General features: G+C 43.4%; 1 protein-coding gene across 1 annotated transcript in view; it reads left to right on the top strand.

Moving 5' to 3' along the window:
• DOCK5 (dedicator of cytokinesis 5) overlaps positions 1–19657 on the top strand; it is a 238167-nt gene that overhangs the window by 163252 nt on the left and 55258 nt on the right. The window contains exons 23-28 of the mRNA XM_010378154.2: positions 2017–2128; positions 3200–3270; positions 3863–3969; positions 6930–7066; positions 12732–12827; positions 17394–17492. Of these exons, the coding sequence (XP_010376456.2) occupies positions 2017–2128; positions 3200–3270; positions 3863–3969; positions 6930–7066; positions 12732–12827; positions 17394–17492 (622 nt within the window). The remainder of the gene's footprint in view (positions 1–2016; positions 2129–3199; positions 3271–3862; positions 3970–6929; positions 7067–12731; positions 12828–17393; positions 17493–19657) is intronic.

Raw genomic sequence — 19657 nt, forward strand, 5'->3', positions numbered from 1 at the left:
GTTCATTTCCTCCTCATTTGTCAAGGCACATCAGAGTCCTCATTCTAGATACCAGATAGGACAGTAAAGGATGGTGAGTGTGGAAAATGAAAGATTAGGACGACAGAGGACCCATGACATTGACTAGGAGAGTTGCTTCATTGCACCTCATCTGTGATGGCCTGCGTGTGGTTGCTTTTCCCTTATATGTTATTAAAGAAGAACCTGAGCTGGGGAAGAGACTGGCAATGTGTGTCCTCTGGTTGCTTAGATTTAATGATCACTTCAGTGCACTGGCCATGTCTGGAGGCTGCAGTGGAATGTCACCTGGTCCCCGGTCCTCCTGTTGCCTTCATCAGAGCTTAAATCTCTCTTATGAGCTCATTACCTGGCTGGAGTTCACCTCAGTCAGCAAAACACCAAGAAGAAATTGTAAATTGCCCCACATAGGATGTTGAGAAGCTTGATCTTAATCCCTCAGCTCCCTATCATTAGTACTTAAAAAAAAAAAATTAAGTCACCCACATAGAGTGCCAAGTGTTCTGCATTGGTGCAGGGCTTTTGCAGCATATGTGACCAGGCTCCCACTTTGATGGCGTGTGTGCATTCCATGGAGTTCAGGGAGGCAAGGAGTAAAGAAATCACCCTGTAAATGAGGGTGGTGTTGGAGTGGTGGAGCCAACAGGGAAGGCTGCCTGAGCTGAACTGAGTGGCGGAGGAGGTAGTATCATGTGAGCTAAGACTGAAAGATGAAGAAGCGGCCTCCAGAGATGTCAGGAAAGGGTTAGTGGAAGCAGGACCTGCCCCAGGCAGGGACCTATGGGGCACCAAGTGTGGATGCGTGAGGAGTAACGAGAATCCAGTGTCAGGAGAGAGAGCGGGAGTGGCCAGCAAATAATAAATGATGTGGGGCCTTGTAGGCCATAGTGAGGAGCTTGGATTTTATTCTGGGTGTAGTGGGAAGCCACTGGGGGACGACTAGAGAAGTAATAAAATCTGGCTTATGTTTTAAATGATCATTTCATCTCCCACATGGAAAATAGATTATTGAAGGCTAAAGGTAGAAGCCAGTGACTACTTTAAGAGGCCATTGTGGTTCAAGTGTGAGATACTCCAGCCCCACCTCAGAGGCAGAGGGAGAGAATGGACTGATTCGAGCTCGTAGGATTTCCTGTTGGGTTTGATGGGGCAATGAGAGAAAGGGAAGAAGCATAGATAACATCTAGGTTTGGGGTGGATCTAGGTTCGAGGTGGTGCTGTTTGCTGACATTTGGAATACTTAGAGTTGAGCAGGGAAATCAAGTGAGTTCTGTTGTAGGTGTGTTAATTTTTAGATACTTTGGGGACTAAATTGCAAATAAAGTTCTTTTCTAGTTCTGTAAAATGGATGAATTGAGAATTACCATTAACCCTCTGATTAACTATCTCAGTGAAGTTCACATTCTTTGGGTACTGTGGGTATAGGTGAATGGAGGAGACGAATTTAAACATAAGTGTGTGTGTTTGAGTGTGTGCATGACATTCTGAATTCAAGCCATCCTATTCTTGACCAGTTAGTGGTGAAATTACCACCTATTATATGTGCATATGCACTTTCATTTGGGACTTTTGTGTTTCTTGGAAAGTGCTCAAATATCTCTTGATTTCTACTTAAGAGAAAGAACCCACTTTTGAGTTGACGGACAGATCTTTTGAAGACATTTATAGTACTTCAATGAAGGCAAGCACGTATCAGTGAAGACTACAGGGTCTTGTCCTGGAAGGCCCTTGTGATAGAGCAGGCCAGCATCAGCATGGGCAGTTCAGTGGCTAGACTGGAACAAATGGTTTTGTAGGCTGGGCTGGGGATCAGAGCCTTTCTGGGTTGAGCAGCTTCTCTAACCCATTGCCCGAAACTTCAGATGACTGGGGCTTGATTAGGTGAGTCAGAATGATTAGGGGGATACAGTGAAGGAGAAGTCGAGGAGGCAACAAATCTATTTTAAAATTTCTTTTAACAATAGAAAGTCCAACTGCTTTTCTCTTTTTCCTGTTAAGATTTTATGGCCAGAGCAAAGATGGAGATGAGTTTAATGATTCAATCCGCCAGTTATTTCTTGCTTTCAATATGCTGATGGACAGGCCTCTGGAGGAAGCCGTCAAAATCAAGGTCAGCCTGGCGTCATCATGGGTAACTCTTCTTAGGCTGTGGTAACGATGTTTTGGGACCAGTTCAAATTGGCCATATCATGGGGGAGAAACAGAATGAATCATGGTTCCTGGATAGCTTATGAATTTTAGTATGATTTACAGAAAATAAAGGGAAAAAAAACAAGCCCATTTTAACTTCTACAGATGCTTGTATTTTCAAATGTCAGTTTGCCAAGGACATGCTACCTAATTAGACATCCCTTGAAAGGCCATTGTGAACCCTGTTTGACCCCATAATTTCAGCAAACTGATCCCAATGCTACTATAGGTGACAATTTTTTTTATTTTTTGTCCCTCATTTTACCCGGAAGTGTAAAGTCACCGTCTTTGTTATCATAATTTAAAAAATATATGAAATACATAATCCCTGAAAATTCAAATGTGAACTTTACTATTAATATTTATTTTTTGCTCTTTATGGCCACGTTGTGAGAGAGACTTCAAGAATTTAACCACCTCCTGGCTGGGCGCGGTCACTCACGCCTGTAATCCCAGCACTTTGGGTGGCCGAGGCGGGCGGATCACGAGGTCAGGAGATCGAGATCATCGTGGCTAACATGGTGAAACCCTGTCTCTACTAAAAATACAAAAACATTAGCTGGGCATGATGGCAGGTGTCTGTATTCCCAGCTACTCAGGAGGCTGAGGCAGGAGAATGGCGTGAACCCGGGAGGCGGAGCTTGCAGTGAGCCAAGATGGCGCCACTGTACTCCTGCCTGGGCGACAGAGCGAGACTCCGTCTCAAAAAAAAAAAAAAGATTTAACCACCTCCTTAGGCAGAGAAATGAACTCCAAGTGGACAGAGCCTGCTGGCAGTAGAAACCAGAAAGCTGTATCCCCTTGCATCTTCAGGAAAAGCATTTTAGGAGATCATGTAGAGCAGTGCCAGCTTTCCTTTTTATTGTAAGGGCATCTGTATGCAGTTCCCTATTTAAGTTCCAAGCATCACCTTTTCTTACTGGGATGAAGCAGTAAATGTTGTATTTGTCTTGCCTGGCAACTGAATTTGCCTTTGGTGTTTTTCTTACAGGGGGCAGCTTTGAAGTACCTTCCTAGCATAATTAATGACGTCAAACTTGTATTTGATCCTGTTGAGCTCAGGTAAATAGCCAAACAAAATTTTGTTCCTTAACTCTAACAGAGACAGCTTCCCTGCGTGGCTGGAGCCTGGGCTGCTACATCTGGCTTTTATTTTTCTAAGCAGTATTAACTGAATACCTTTTGGTACTCAGTTCTGTGGAAGATGCAAAAGAGCAACCAAAACCAGCCCTGAGAGAGGTTTGCACTTTCTCTGGGAAAACAAGACGTGCAGACATGAAATTGACTACAAAAGATAGTGTATAATGACTTGCTTCCAGCCCTACCCCTAAGTATCCCAGCAGTGCAAAGTCAGACTGCAATCAACATGAGAGTGGAGTTAGCCAAGAAAGCCATTTTCACAAAGGCGAGACTGGAAAGCAAAGATGGACAAGGGTGTTCTTTGGCAATGTAAATACTCAGCTCTAAGGCAGAGCCCTCCAGTAAGTGAGGATAAAGTCTCCCTTGCTGCCATGTCGTAAACTCTCAGGTCATTTTGTAGTTTTCCATGTAAATCTCTCCATGCCCAAAGCTCAGAGTGGAGGAGAAAAGTTTATAATGATGCCTTCAACTTGGCAGAACGAAGACACTCCTAACCCTGTGGTTTCTCTTCCAGTGTGCTCTTCTGCAAATTCATTCAAAGCATTCCTGATAACCAGCTGGTTCGGCAGAAACTTAACTGCATGACCAAGATAGTAGAGAGTGCTCTTTTTCGACAGTCAGGTAAGTCTCTTTTAAAAATTGCTGCGTGAGGTCACAGTGAGCCAAGATCATACCATCGCACTCCAGCCTGGGTGACAGAGCACGACTCCATCTCAAAGGATTAAAACAAACTGCTGTGTGCTGAAATGCCAGCCCCATTTCTGCAGCTAACACTTGAGCTTTATTTTTTTTTCTTTTAAGACGGAGTCTCACTCTCTTGCCTACGCTGGAGTGTAGTGGCGCCATCTCGGCTCACTGCAACCTCCCCCTCCCAGGTTCAAGTGATTTTCCTGCCTCAGCTTCCTGAGTAGCTGGGATTACAGATGCACACCACCACACCCAGCTATTTTTTTTTTTTTTTTTTAATATTTTTGGTAAAGATGGGGTTTCACCATGTTGGCCAGGCCGGCCTCAAACTCCTGACCTCAAGTGATCTGCCCAACTCGGCCTCCCAGAGTGCTGGGATGACAGGTGTGAGCCACCATGCCAGTCAGCACTTGACTTTTCCTTTTAAAAAATGTTGGCCGGGCCCAGTGGCTCAAGCCTGTAATCCCAGCACTTTGGGAGGCCGAGGCGGGTGGATCAGAAGGTCAGGAGATCGAAACCATCCTGGCTAACATGGTGAAACCCTGTCTCTACTAAAAAAATACAAAAAAAAACTAGCCGGGCGAGATGGCGGGCACCTGTAGTCCCAGCTACTCGGGAGGCTAAGGCAGGAGAATGGCGTAAACCCGGGAGGTGGAGCTTGCAGTGAGCTGAGATGCAGCCCACTGCACTCCAGCCTGGGCAACAGAGCAAGACTCCATCTCAAAAAAAAAAGAAAAAAGAAAAAGAAAAAATGTCATTAGTATCCTTGCCAGTTGTTTGCTGGTATGTAAGGACCTCCTCGGAGAGCAGTTTTAAGGAGATTCTAAAGTAAGCTCAGTATTTCCAACAGTTCCTAAAAGAGCAAAATCATGTGTTCTTTAATCTTTAATTAGAACAATCTGCAAGAGGTTCATTAATTAGAGAATTTTGTCTTTAAAACAGGAACCTCAGGAAGTAACAAGCAAGTAGGAAAAAGATGACACTTTTAAAAGAAATTCTTCTTTAACCTGTACTTATTGCATGACCTTAAAAACCAGGGGATAGGGAAGCAGCAATGTGCTGGATCCCACAGGAGAACTGGTTACATGCATCCCTTCTCAACCCCATGTTCAGTGATATCACATTAGTAGCTGGAAATTGACCATGGTGGAAGGATTTACACCAGGTACACCAGGGAAATTGACAAACATGATAAAGCAAGCCTTTTCTTTTCTTTTCTTTTCTTTTTTTTGAGATGGAGTCTCGCTCTGTTGCCCAGGCTGGAGTGCAGTGGCACAATCTTGGGTCACTGCAATCTCTACTTCCCTGGTTCAAGCGATTCTCCTGCCTCAGCCTCCCAAGTAGTTCGGACTACAGGTGTGTGCCACCACATCCAGCTAATTTTTTTTTTTTGTAATTTTAGTAGAGCCGGGGTTTCACCATGTTGGCCAACTGGTCTCAAACTCCTGACCTCAGGCGATCCACCTGCCTTGGCCTCCCAGAGTGCTGGGATTTTAGGCGTGAGCCACCACACCTGGCCAAGCCTTTTCTTTAGGGGGTAGGCTGGTGGAAGCCAGATTACTAGTATTCTGCTGGGAGAGGAGTGGGGCATGGAGGGAAAAAACTCTTACACTGATAAAATACTTTTCACTTTGTAAGTGGAGTCTAGGAAATAGCCACCAAGTAGTTCTGTCCCAAAGCTGGTATTAAACAGGAGGTCCAGCACCTGGGCCTTCCCAATAAACTCCAGACTTGCTAGAGTGAGGCAGCTGCGGAGACTTCTTTTGGTCTCCATGGTCAGAGGCTCACAGAGGATGACCTCATGTTATATGTATATTGCCTGGAGATCTGAAGACCAGCAGGACTCCTCAACATTGGAATTGAGTGGATCATTGGTGGGAGAGCCTTCCTGGCCTTGTCCCTGGCTAGTTATGTAACTGGACAAATGAGTGGCCTTCTACAAGTCTCAGCTTCCAGTTCTGTGGAAGGAAGGACTTGAACTAGATCATATCAGTAGCCTCCTTGGGCTCTGATATTTTCTGACCCTGTGAATTTGCACTTAGAAATTGCAAATGTTCCTAAGACACAATTGAAGGTAGAGGTAATGCCTGCCAAAAGCTAGTGAATGCTCTTAAGTAGAAAACATTTATTACCAAAGTAAATTATTACTAAACATTTTAATATGCTTTGATAACTTTTTAAGGATACAGAAAAGGTAATTGAGATAGTAAGGATAAGGTGTTTGAGCAGAAGAGCAAGCATGCAGTTGATAGTTCTAATTAGAGTGTGATCACTGTTAACAGTCATTTTTGTAGCAGAGTACCTGAATTCATTATAAAATGTGTTACAATAGCAAAGATCTCAGAAGACATAATATGTCATATCTTACTTTCTGAATTCCACACGCCTGCACAGACATGAGCAGAATGTCATTGAAATGTACTAGGGAAGCTTAGTATATATAGGAACTTCTTTCAGTACATTTTCTCCATTAGGTGAAAAAAATTTTGAAAAAAAAAATCTGTAACTTGTTTGGTTTTATTTGTTTCATATGACCTCAATTTCATGTATTAGGTTGGCATTTTTAAAAGCTAGAGAAATTGTTAAATAATTTAAACATTTTGCTAAGTTCCCACCTTTACCTGTGGGAAGGGTCATTTTCTTAGTTTGTATAATCCAGTTGCAAAGGTGAAGTTCTTTTTTTTTTTTTTTTTAATTCGTTCATCTGCAAACTGAACAAGAGTAGAGTTCCACACCTAAAACCAGGTGTTCCTGGGTGAGCTGGAGGGGCTGCATTCCTGCAGGGCTGATTGCAGAGCTTAGAGCTACTGGTACTGGAGAGAGTTGCAGGAAGGAGACAGGCAGTTCAGGAGGTGGCACTGCTGTGTGTGAGCTGTTCGTGTTTTCCTTCTCAGAGTGTAGAGAAGTGCTGCTGCCGCTGCTGACAGACCAGCTCAGTGGCCAGTTAGATGACAACTCCAGCAAGCCTGACCACGAGGCAAGCTCACAGCTTCTGAGCAACATCCTGGAGGTGCTGGACAGGAAGGATGTGGTGAGTTGAGTCATCACTGATTTTGCACAGAGCTCACACTGGCCCCTTTGCACCAGACAGGAGTGACTCCATGGCCTTCCTATTCTCAGGTAGTTTCCAACTCAGGTATTAGGGCAGGCTGTGCCCATTTTAGAGATAATTAGGGAGGCCAGAGCCTCCAGTGCAAAGTCAGATTATTGCTGGGGCCTTCCGCAGGCTGATTTTCCTGGCTTGCCCAGTGTGCCCACTATTGAGATCCCTGTGATATTCTTAAGAATCAAAGACCTGGCTGGGCATAGTGGCTCAGGCCTGTAATCCCAGCAGTTTGGGAGCCAAGTCAGGAGGATCACTTGAGCCCAGGAGTTCAAGACCGACCAGCCTGGGCAACTTGGTAAGACTTTGTCTCTCTAAATAATAATAATAATAATAATGATAATAATAATAATAATAATAACAATAATAATAATAAATAAATAAATAAGAATCAAAGGCCTTTCTGTTTTTATGTAGAAACCTCTTCCTTCTTATCCTCTGATGCCTAACAACCTGATATTTCTGAGCTGCTGAGAAGTTCTCATTTCCATATCCTCTTGGACATTGGTGCTTTTTCTGGAACCTAGTGGAAATGATGTTTTCTCATCTTGCGTTTTCTCTGTGACCTACCTGGCCCCCATCCCTCCTGAAAACATAGGGCTAAGGCCAGGCACAGTGGCTCATGCCTGTAATCCCAGCACTTTGGGAGGCCAAGGTGGGCGGATCACAAGGTCAGGAGATCAAAACCAACCTGGCTAACACAGTGAAACCCCATCTCTACTAAAAATACCAAAATTAGCTGGGCATGGTAACCCGCGCCTGTAATCCCAGTCACTTGGGAGGCCAAGGCAGGGGAATCCCTTGAACCTGGGAGGCAGAGGTTGCAGTGAGCCAAGATTGTGCAAATGCACTCCAGCCTGGGCAACAGAGTGAGACTCCATCTCAAAAAAAAAAAAGAAAAGAAAACACAGGGCTGAACCTGTCTAGATTCACCATGTCTTAGAAATAGTACAGCCCATAGGCCTAGCAGAGCCCCCACACAGGAAGCTGGAGAACTTTGCAGAATGTGTTCCCTCGAACAGTTGAGGGCTGAGAAAAAAAAGGTGTCTTGCCGCAAATTATACTCACCACATCTGTGGTGGTTTCGTGGCACAGGTGTTCCCGCAGAACAGGAAAACCACTCTTTGTCTTCACCTAAACTCTTTATCTTTCCAGTATCTTGGGCCTTTGTTCTACCAAAGGGTAAGAATACTATACCTTTTCCCATAGCCAAACTGTTAGTTCACCTGTCAGGGTCCACCACCGTTTGAACACAGCCCACCTTTTCTCCTGCTCATGGTTTGCACTGGGATGTCTACACTTCTGTGAATCCATGCTGCAACCTCAGACGTATGTGAGGGTACCATTGCCATCTCTAGCTACTCCCCCGATCTCTGTCCCTCCACTTCCCTAAGCCCCTGTAGCCCACTTACTCTTTACACTGCTTACTTGATATTTATTCATTATAGATCATTCCCCGTTTTTAAATTAAGTATGTTTATAGAAACCACATTATAAAATGGAATATGTTTTCCCAAAGCAATTGGAGATTTTGTTCCTAACCAAGGACTTTACACCAAATACATAAATGTGACCAATCATGTCATAAACACAATACTTTTTAAAAAGTAACTCTTATAACTCAGTAATTCCTTAAAATAATACAGTAAAGCTCCACGCCCTGTAAATTTGGCAACAATGTGTCTGGCACATTGGTTTAGCCAGGGATCCAGTGTTCTAGAAATCATGTTTATGATCCACAGTTAATGTGAAACACAAGAATCAGAGCATTGGATTCTAGTCCCAACATTACCACTCTGTAGCTATTTGTCCTTAGGCAAATATCTCAGTGCCTCAGTTTCCTAGTCTAGTCCGTTGTATGTAGGAATTGTTCTAGATGACCTCTTTGGTCTCTTCCACTTCTGACCCTATTTTTTAATACGTAACATCCCTACCAACCTTCTCACCACCCAGAAAGACTCTTTGGAAATGACTTGAATGTATTTCAATCCTGTGCTAGGATATTTAAATTAGCTTTTCATTTTGGTCTTCCCAGTATTATGTTCCCTGTAATGAGCAGAGGCAGTCAAAATTATCGATCTTGGAGCTCTGGTAAAGTAGTAAGTTCAATCATTTTTGTCCATCATGGTGGTACTTTTTTTTCCTCCATATACATTTTGAAATACGTGCACTAGCTCAATATCTCTTCCCTTGTCCTCTCATCTCCTTAATTTAAAGCTCTAATTACTGACATTTGTTCTTCCTGCCTTTTGTTTTATTTTTTGAAACATTGCAAGATTCCCTCCTCTCCCTACAGCTCTGTTTTGGAATTGTCCTCATTCTTTCAAGTCCAGCTGCAGTAAGCGCCTCTGTGAAGTTGTCTCTGGTGTGGTCCTGCCAAATTCTACTCATTCTTTTCATGCTCCCCTTGAGTTTCTTTTGAGGATTTTATCACTTTGTACACTGAGTTATGAATGCAGCTCACAAATCCTTGGGTAGCTGCTCTTACGCTCCAGGCACTGGGATCAGCTAGGACTGTGGCAGTGAACTAGAGAAGCAAGCACCCTACCCCCAGGAGCCCACCTTCTAGGGGAATCCTTGTGTTATACTTATTTAAATGTATGTCCTGGCCGGGTGCAGTGGCTCATGCCTGTAATCCCAGCACTCTGGGAGGCCGAGACGGGTGGATCACGAGATCAGGAGTTTGAGACCAGCCTGACCAACATGGTAAAACCCCATCTCTACTAAAAATACAAAAATTAGCTGGTCTTGGTGGTGAGCACCTGTAACCCCAGCTACTCAGGAGGCTGAGGCAGGAGAATCGCTTGAACCCAGGAGACAGAGGTTGCTGTGAGCCAAGATCGCGCCACTGCTCTCCAGCCTGGGCAACAGAGTGAGACTCCGTCTCAAAAAAAAAAAAAAAAGATTTATGTGCCACTCACCCCCACCTCCACAATAGAAATATCTAAAGGCTCAGAGGAGCCTTATTCATTTCATACCTCCCCACAGGGCACAGCATGTGACCTGCACAACTATTTAGGGCCACACTAAGGAAATGCTATGTAAATGGAGTGAAAGCAGCATCTCGTGGAGAGGCTGATTTTATGAATCACTTTCATTCAGGGAAATGGAAACGAGTAAATGACTAATAAAAAGTGAAGGAGGGAGAGAAGAAGGAAGGGACAGAGGGAAGCAGAGAGGGAGGGTGGACCTGAAATACGTGATACTGTAATAAAAATATAGCCATACCATAATTAAGAAATCCAAAAACAATAGATGTTGGCATGGGTGTGGTGAAAAGGGAACACTGTTACACTGCTGTAACAGTTGTAAATTAGTACAACAACTATGAAAACAGTATAGAGATTCCTTAAAGAACTAAGAGTAGAACTACCATTCAATCCAGCAATCCTACTCCTGGGCATCTACCCAAAGGAAAATAAGTCATTATATGAAAAAGACACATGCATGTGCATGTTTATAGCAGCACAATTTGCAATAGCAAAGATATGAAACCCACCTAAGTGCCCATTGACCAATGAGTGGATAAAGTGTGGTATATATGCATCATGAAATACTACTCACTCATAAAACGGAACAAAATAATGTCTTTTGCAATAACTTAGGTGGAGATGGAGGCCATTATTCTAAGTGAAGTAACTCAAGAATGGAAAATCAAATATTACATGTTCTCACTTATAAGTGGGAGCTAAGCTATGAGACTGCAAAGGCTTAAGAGTGATACAATGCGGCCAGACACGGTGGCTCACGCCTGTAATCCCAGCACTTTGGGAGGCCAAGGCGGGCGGATCATGAGGTCAGGAGATCCAGACCATCCTGACTAACATGGTGAAACCCCGTCTCTACTAAAAATACAAAAAATTAGCCGGGCATGGTGGTGGGCGCCTGTAGTCCCAGCTACTTGGGAGGCTGAGGCAGGAGAATGGCGTGAACCCAGGAGGCGGAGCTTGCAGTGAGCCGAGATCGCGCCACTGCACTCCAGCCTGGGTGACAGAGCGAGACTCCGTCTCAAAAAAAAAAAAAAAAAAAAAAAAAAAAAAGAGTGATACAATGGACTTGCTGAACTTTCTGGGGAAAAGCTAGGAGGTGAGTGAGGGATAAAAGACTACGCATTGGGTACAGTGTACACTGTAAAAATCCCCTTTACCAGGGGCTTCAGGGCATTAGGGGGCAGGATGGGGAGATGTTGGTCAAAGGGTAGAAAGTGTCAGTTGTAGGATGAGCAAGTTCTGGGAATCTACTGTATGGCAGGGGTGGCAATGGATGTTTTAATTTGACCATGGAAACCATTACATGATTACGTATATCAAATCTTCATGTTGTGCATGCTGGATAAGTACTGTCTTTACCAGTTAAATTTGTAAAAATTAATAAAAATGTTAAGCAATATATATATATATATATATATATATATATAGCAATGATTTAGTTATTTGAAGCATTAAGCAGCAATTTCAAAATATCTATCATAAAGCAAGGACAGATAGAGGCTATGAAAAGTCAAGTTGCATATGGGTAAGTCGGAGCCAAATGAGTGTAATATCTAGCTACAAAAAAGGGAAAGAAGGTAAAAGAAGGAATACACATTTATTCAGCACACTTGATGACTACATCAGCCCTACTCATTCCTATAAGAAAACTGTTACTATCTCCCTTTTGCAGCTATGAAAACTGCAAGCTCAGCGAAGTTGAATAATTGCTCAAAGTCACACATGACAGAGTCAGAATACAAAATCATCCTTGCATTAGTCTGCTCAGTCAGCCTTCCATAACAAAATACCACAGACCATGTGACTTAAACAACAGACATTTATTTTCTCACAGTTCTGGATACTGAGTGTCTGAGTTCAGGGTGCCAGCATGGTTAAGTTTTGGTGAGGTCTTTCTTCCCGGCTTGCAGACAGCTGCCTTCTTGCTGTGTGCCTACGTGGTGGAGAGAGAGATCGATATCTGTGATATCTCATTTACTAAAAGCATGTTCATCCCATCAGTCCAGGGCCCCACCCTCATGACCTCATCTAACCTTCATTACAACTCAAGAGTCCCATCTCCTGATACCATCACGATGGAGGTTAGGGCTTCACATATGAATTTGGAGGAGACACAAACATTTACTCCATCACAATTCCCTTGACTTGAATTTCTTGTTTTTTTTCCCTACAACACAGAAGATGGTAAGAGCTTTGTATTTTTGCCTTTAATGTCCCACACATGTGCCTAATTGACCTGGGCAATTCTAATCTGCTCAACCTCAGAACAGAATACATCCTGCTAATGGGGGTCCCCCAAAACTATTTGTTGAGTCAGTGGCCACAGTGAGCTCTCAGTGAACCTGAGCGATCTGAGTGAGTAGGAAGGCACTCGTCCCTGCACACCCACATTCATCTTTTAAATGTTATGACTGATCATTTTCAATTATTTTCTTCATAAAGTTTTGTACTATTCTGAGACCATTTTCCGCTTTTGGACAAGAGATTGCTTTGTAGAGAAGAGCCAGAAAGAGATTTACAGACAAAACTCATCTATCTGAAGTTCCCTTAAGAAAAGTGAAACTGAGTCAGAAGGAATGGAATCAAATCCTGTGTTCCCACAGGGCGCTACTGCAATGCACATTCAGCTTATAATGGAACGGCTGCTGAGAAGGATCAACCGGACAGTGATTGGGATGAGCCGGCAGTCTCCCCACATTGTGAGTATCTCTTTGGTGGATCCCACGGCTGCTGCTGATTCTCTGTCCCCACGGCCTATCGGGAAGCCTTCGGGGCAAGTGGCTTGAGGCTGTTCTTCACGTGGGCCTCTCACATCATGGGTTATTGGTTATAACCTTGAGCAGATCTTGATTCTGACATGGATTTTCTATTGAGAGAAAATAATCCAGCCTAGGCAATATAGTGAGACCCCATCTCTACAAAAAATTTAAAAAATTAGCTGGGTGTGGTGGTGGCGTGTGCCTGTGCCTGTGGATCAGGTACCATGCTGGCACCCTGATCTCAGGAGGCTAAGGTGGGAGGATCACTTGAACGTGGGACGTTGAGGCTGCAGTGAGCTGTGATTGTGTCACTGCACTCCAGCCTGGACAACAGAGCAATAGCCTGCCTTGAAAAGAAAGAAAGAAAGAAAATGATCCAGTATGAACCACCCAGCCCCTTTGATTCAAGGAACAAAACCAAACATTTTAAAGAATGTGTGGTTAGCATGCTTGTGGAAAGGCCAGTGTTGCTCTGGCCTCTTGTTTTCTGTGTACTCTATCTAAATAGATGCCGGGTAACAACTATGAGAGACCAGGGGTAGCTGTGGAAAGACTCAGTGGTGTCGTCATTAAAGTGAAGTATCTTTTACTTGCTGTATTAAAAGCTACGGTTAGATTTTAATTAGAGGACATAGGAAAAGAATTATTCCAAATTCCTGTCAGATTAAAAAAATTCATTTATTTCACAAATAGGTATGTAAAAACTGCCGTAAAGCAGGCACTGCTCTGGACACTGAAGATGTACCCATGAACACAACAGAAAAATCACTGCCTTTGAGGAGCTGACATTTCAACAATAATGACAGCAGTTACAGCAAAATAAACTACGTAGTGTTAGGAGACAACAGGCGCTATAGAGGAAAAAGAATTAGCAGGTTAAGGGAAGTGAGGGTGGGGGAGTCAGAGCTTTAAATAAGATGATTAGGAAATGAATACCTTTTGTTGAAATTAAATACCTTTTGTTTTTTCTAAATAGAGACAGGTTCTCACTCTGTCACCAGGGTGAAGTATAGTGGCACCTTCACAGCTCACTGCAGCCTCAATCTCCTGAGTCGAAGCAAGCCTCCTGCCTCATCCTCCTAAGCAGCTGGGACTACAGGCACATGCCACCATGCCTGGCTAACTTTTAATTTTTTTGTAGAGGTCATTCACTGCGACCTCCACCTCCCAGGTTCAAGTGATTGTCCTACCTCAGCCTCCCAAGTAGCTGGGGTTACAAGTGTGTGCCCTGACACCCAGCTAATTTTTGTATTTTTAGTAGAGACGAGGTTTTGCCATGTTGGCCGGGCTAGTCTTGAACTCCTGACGTCAAATGATCCACCCGCCTTAGCATCCTAAAGTGCTGGGATTACAGGTATGAGCCACTGCACCCAGCCTCTAACCTGTTATAAAATAAATGATATTTAATGCCCGTTCTTTAACAACAGAAGCTATTTAGAGATTATAAATGAGAAAGTCTATTTAATTTAGTCACAAAAATGTCAGAGTAAGAATAAGTACTAGTTACAAATAAATATCCAAATAGAAATAATAACGAGGCCTGGCATGGTGGCTCGTGCCTGCAATCCCAGCACTTTGGGAGACTGAGGTGGGCAGATCACGAGGTCAGGAGATCAAGACCACCCTGGCCAATGTGGTGAAACCCTGTCTCTACTAAAATACAAAAAAAAAAAAAAAAATTAGCCGGTTGTGGTGATGCATGTCTGTAGTCCCAACTACTTGGGAGTCTGAGGCAGGGGGAATCACTTGAACCCGGGAGGCAGAGATTGTAGTGAGCTGAGATCATGCCACTGCGCTCCAGCCTGGTGACAGAGCAAGACTCCGTCTCGTAAAAAAAAAAAAAAAAAAAAAAAAAAAAATAATAATGGAGAGCTTGCCTGTCAGACTTAGAGGACACATATCAGCAGAACAGAACCATGGTAAGTGAAAAGGGAATTTTGAATCGTATGAATATTTCGTTACCTTTCAAAAGAGAAAATGAAGGTTTTTAGTAAACGTTGTTTAGAACATTAGTTAACAATTTGGGGCTGGGTGCGGTGTCTCATGCCTGTGATCCCAGCATGTCAGGAGGCTGAACCTAGCAGATGGCTTGAGCCCAGGAGTTGGAGACCAGCCTGAGAAACATTGCAAGAGCCTGTCTCAAAAAAATACACAAAAATTAGCCAGGCATGGTGACATACGCCTGTAATCCCAACTACTCAGGAGGCTGAGATGTGAGGATTGCTTGAGCCCCGGGGAAGTCAAAGCTACAGTCAACCATGATCGCCACTGCACTGTAGCCTGGGTGACAGAATGAGACCCCGTCTCAAACAAAGAAAAAGAAAATTAGTTAACAATTTGGAAAAAATTTGTTCAACTTCATGCTCTACCCATAAAATAAATGTCAGATAGAATGAAGTATTCAATTAAAAAAATTACATCATAAAGCGCTAGAATAAAATAATAGATTACTGATTTGAGGAGGAACAGGATTCATGGATTTTTATAGTTAAAATACAAGAAAAAATCGATTTTACTAGGTAAAATTTTAAATCCCTGTATATGAAGATGTGTGTGTGTGTGTGTGTGTATGCAAATTAAAAGTTAAGCCCCAAACTTTAAAAATTTTTGTAACATAGGTGACAGGTGGCTAATAAACTTAATATACAAAAGCTATTATAAGCCACTAAGCAAAGATATTGTTTTAATAGAAAAATGAGTAAAGAATGGGTGCAAACAGCAACATGAGAAAGCTAAATGGCCAAAAAGTTCGTGGACAGACTGTTTAATTTAGGGAAATGAAAATGCGAAGTGAGATTAAGTAAACCTCTAATACCCAGAATAGGCAAGGTCTTGGAGAAACAAATTGTGTTAGACACTGTTGGGAAAACAAGCTATATGATAATTTGGCAATATATAGTACAATAAATTTACACTGCTTTGTAATTGAAAAAATAAACCTTTTTTTTGTTTTGTTTTGTTTTTTTGAGACAGGCTCTGGCTGTCACCCAGGCTGGAGTGCAGTGGTGCAATCTCGGCTCACTGCATCTCTGCCTCCCAAGTTCAAGCAATTTTCCTGCCTCTGCCTCCCAAGTAGCTGGGATTATAGGTGCCTGCCGCCATGCCTGGCTGATTTTTGTATTTTTAGTAGAGATGGGGTTTCACCATGTTGGCCAGTCTGGTCTCAAACTCCTGACCTCAAGTGGTCTGCCTGCCTTGGCCTCCCAAAGTGCTGGGATTACAGGTGTGAACCATGCCACCAGGCCTAAAATATAAACTTTTTAAAACAAAAGAAACAGTCTAAGGAATGCATTCAGTGAGAGATAGACACAGACAGTCTTTCGTTGTTCTGCTTGGGAAAACTTTCTCTCTGTTTTAGAAACAGCTGTATGTTCATCTCTCCTGTGCTAAATTCCTTTGTGTTATTTTCATAACTGCATGAATACAGGAGGTTAGCACCCCTGGATCTTTACTCCCTGTCTATAAAACTAAGTCTATAATTCACATTTTTTTGGTCTAGGGGATAGCACCTTGAATATGTAATTCCCGAACTCACAAATGGAAGCAATGTTAATTAATCATCTAGTTACTAATTTTTTATTTTCAAGTCAGGGTCACAATTCATGTGGATAGTATATTGGAACAACTGGCTGATGGGCTCTGGAGTTGGAGAAGTGGTATCAGGTAGTATTAGTCCGTTCTCATGCTGCTAATAGAAACATACCTGAGACTGGGTAGTTGATAAATCTGAGTAGTTTATCAAGGAAAGAGGTTCAGCATTGCTGGGGAGACCTCAGGAAACTTACAATCATGGCGGAAGAGGAAGCAAACATATCCTTCTTCACATGGCAGCAGCCAGAAGCCAGAAATGCCAAGCAAAAGGGGGAAAACCCCCTTGTAAAACCATCAGATCTCGTGAGAACTCACTATCACGAGACTAGCATGAGTGTAACCGTTCCCACCATTAAGTTCCTCCCACAACACATGGGGATAATGGGAACTACAACTCAAGATGAGGTTTGGGTGGGGACACAGCCAAACCATATCACAGGTATTCTAGCAGGGAGTTTTCATCATCATCCCTTGCCCTCCTCTCCTCCATGCTCAGTGTTGCCACCTCTTTTCCTGCTAACCTTCCTCCCCATTAAGATTTGTTTAACTAATCTAAGTATTTCGGACATTTCTCCATGGAATTCTATGCTACAGCTCTGTCTCAACAAGAAAACCCAAAGCCCCACAAGTTATTACATCTTCACTGGTAATCTCATTGAGGTGTCCTGTCTATAGGATTCCACACTTCATAGCTGTTAATGGGAGTCCTTCACTCATACCTGGAAGGAGGTAGTTTGAAGCAGAAACTGCAAAGCACGTGGCCTTTGGACCTATAGAATGCAGCGTGTTTCCAGTGTGGTGAAGTACTTGCATGGCTTGTTGAGTGGAAAAAGCCAAGTTCATGGGGCTCACATTGTGTTTTTGACAGTTGGTGGTCTAAGGAGTCTTGGATTTGTGCTTTCCTTTTCCTTCCAGGGGAGTTTTGTGGCTTGCATGATTGCCATCCTGCAGCAAATGGACGACAGCCACTATAGCCACTACATCAGTACTTTCAAAACCAGACAAGACATCACTGTAAGTTGCCTTTACTGGTCTTGGTAACCTGAAGACTTCTTATATTTGGTTTAAAAAAATGGCTGACGCTGCGCATCAGGAGTCCAGGCTTCTCTTCCCACCTACCTCCAGTGCTGTGTGGCTGTCCACAGTGGTTACAGAAAGGAGAGAGCTAATTCCTACTTTCTCTCTTTGATAGGATTTGAAAAAGAGGACAACACATATACCAAGAGGTTATCGCACACCTTAATCTTTCTTGGATTTAGAGAGAGCCCATGTTTAGCAATATTTGGGAGATGTGTTTTGCTCTGAAAACAGGATTTCATACGTGGTACAGTAACTACTCATGTCATGGCAAGGATTTTAGAAGGGAGGGGTGTGCAAAGTCTCCTAAGATGTGGTTGATACCATCATTTTGGAGAGGGCAACAAAAAGAAGTAATCCCTGCCCTTTACAACCTGTCCATGGCCTTTTAGGAACCTGGCCGCACAGCAGGACGTGAGCAGCGGGCCAGCGAGTATTAACTCCTGAGCTCCACCTCCTGTCAGATCAATGGAGGCATTAGATTCTCATAGGAGTTGAATCCTGTTGTGAACTGCACATGCGAGGAATCTAGGTTGCCATTTCCTTATGTGAATCTCACCAGTGCCTGATGATCTGAGGTGGAACAGTTTCATCCCAAAACCATTCCTGCCCCCGTTCATGGGAAAATTGTCTTTCCTGAAACGTGGTGCCAAAAAGGTTGGGACTCCTGCTTTACAGCATTTGTAAGCTATCTTCAGATGAAAATATTTTGTTCTCTATTGTTTTAAGCAGGAAAATTGTCCTCATAGTTGCTATGGAGCCCTCACCTAAGAGGCTGAGTTAGGCCTCTGGCTGTGGCTTCTCTGTACCTTCCCTTCAGGGGATTGTTAGTGGTCCTTCAGATGTCCATGAAGGCGTGGTTAGACTTTGCAGAGCAGTGGACAGGATATGCTGCTGGATTAGCACACTGGTGTCATACTGACACTAGTCTTTGGATACCTTCCCATCATCGGTGCATATTCCAGTCTCTTTGTTCTAGATTTTCCACTTTCTGCCTCTGTCATGCTGACTAGGAGGCCAGTGCCCCCATGCATTCGCAGCTCCCTCCTTGCCCGTTATCCACCCTTCTGCCATGCCCACTACCCACCTTTCTGCCATGCCCACATGATGGACAAACATACAAGGAATTGGAGGGAAAGTGCTGTTTGTTAGTATTCGTTGGCCCAATGGTAGACTCTCAAATCCGTGTTAGACCACGTGGCTTGAGCTGAAGGTCTCCATGAGCCTCTGCTTGGGCCACATTGTGGCAGGCAGCATGACATAGGAACCATAGCAATACGTAGACATGCCTGTGGAGACCAGGCACAAGAGGACCAGGATGAGAGGAAAGGAGGGGAGGGGGAAGGCCAAAGGTAGACATGTGTTCTCTACAGGAAGGTGGTGTAGCACCTGCTTTAGCACAGGCTTTAGAACACCCAGCTCTGAGTTTGAATTCTGACCATTCCACTTCCTTGTATGCAATTTGGGGCAGGCTGTTTAACCTCACTGAGCTTCACGTTCCTCATCTGCAAGATAGTACCCACCTTGAGGGTTAATTAAGTGTTGCTTGGCTCCATGTGTGGGAAATGCCCAGCTTTGTGCAGCTTGGCATGTAGCTAATGCCTATGAGGACTAGCTGTTTGTGACAATCATCGTCTTATTATTGCTATATAAAGTAAAATTAACAATAAAAATTTTAGGAATTTTTGTTGCAAATTTCCTTCAGAAAGCAGGCAAAATAGGGAAGTTTTAAAATCAAACCCTAACAATTTGGCTCCTTTATTAAGTAAGAAAAAAAGGGGCGTACCTCCTGTTTACCAGCATGGTGGTGAGCTCCTCCAGCTATATTATGTAATTAGAAGAGGATCATTATCCCCACGAGGGAACTAAGGCCTGGAGAAATGAGGGAACTTGCCTGAATGTAGTCCCCAGGGGCCAAGCTATGGTGCACAGCTAGGCCTTTGCCTCCCAGTGGCCTTTCAGTCCCTCACGCTGCCTTCTGAGTGAACCACATGAAGGCCCTTGGGAAGTGGTGGATAAAACCAGGCTTTGGAATTCCCTGTGAGTTTCCTTTATCATGCTGTCTCATTAATTTAGATTTCCAAGAGTTAAATGGAAAGTCT

This window comes from Rhinopithecus roxellana, chromosome 9 (genome assembly GCF_007565055.1).
Source record: "Rhinopithecus roxellana isolate Shanxi Qingling chromosome 9, ASM756505v1, whole genome shotgun sequence".
In the NCBI taxonomy this organism is placed as follows: Eukaryota; Metazoa; Chordata; class Mammalia; order Primates; family Cercopithecidae; genus Rhinopithecus; species Rhinopithecus roxellana.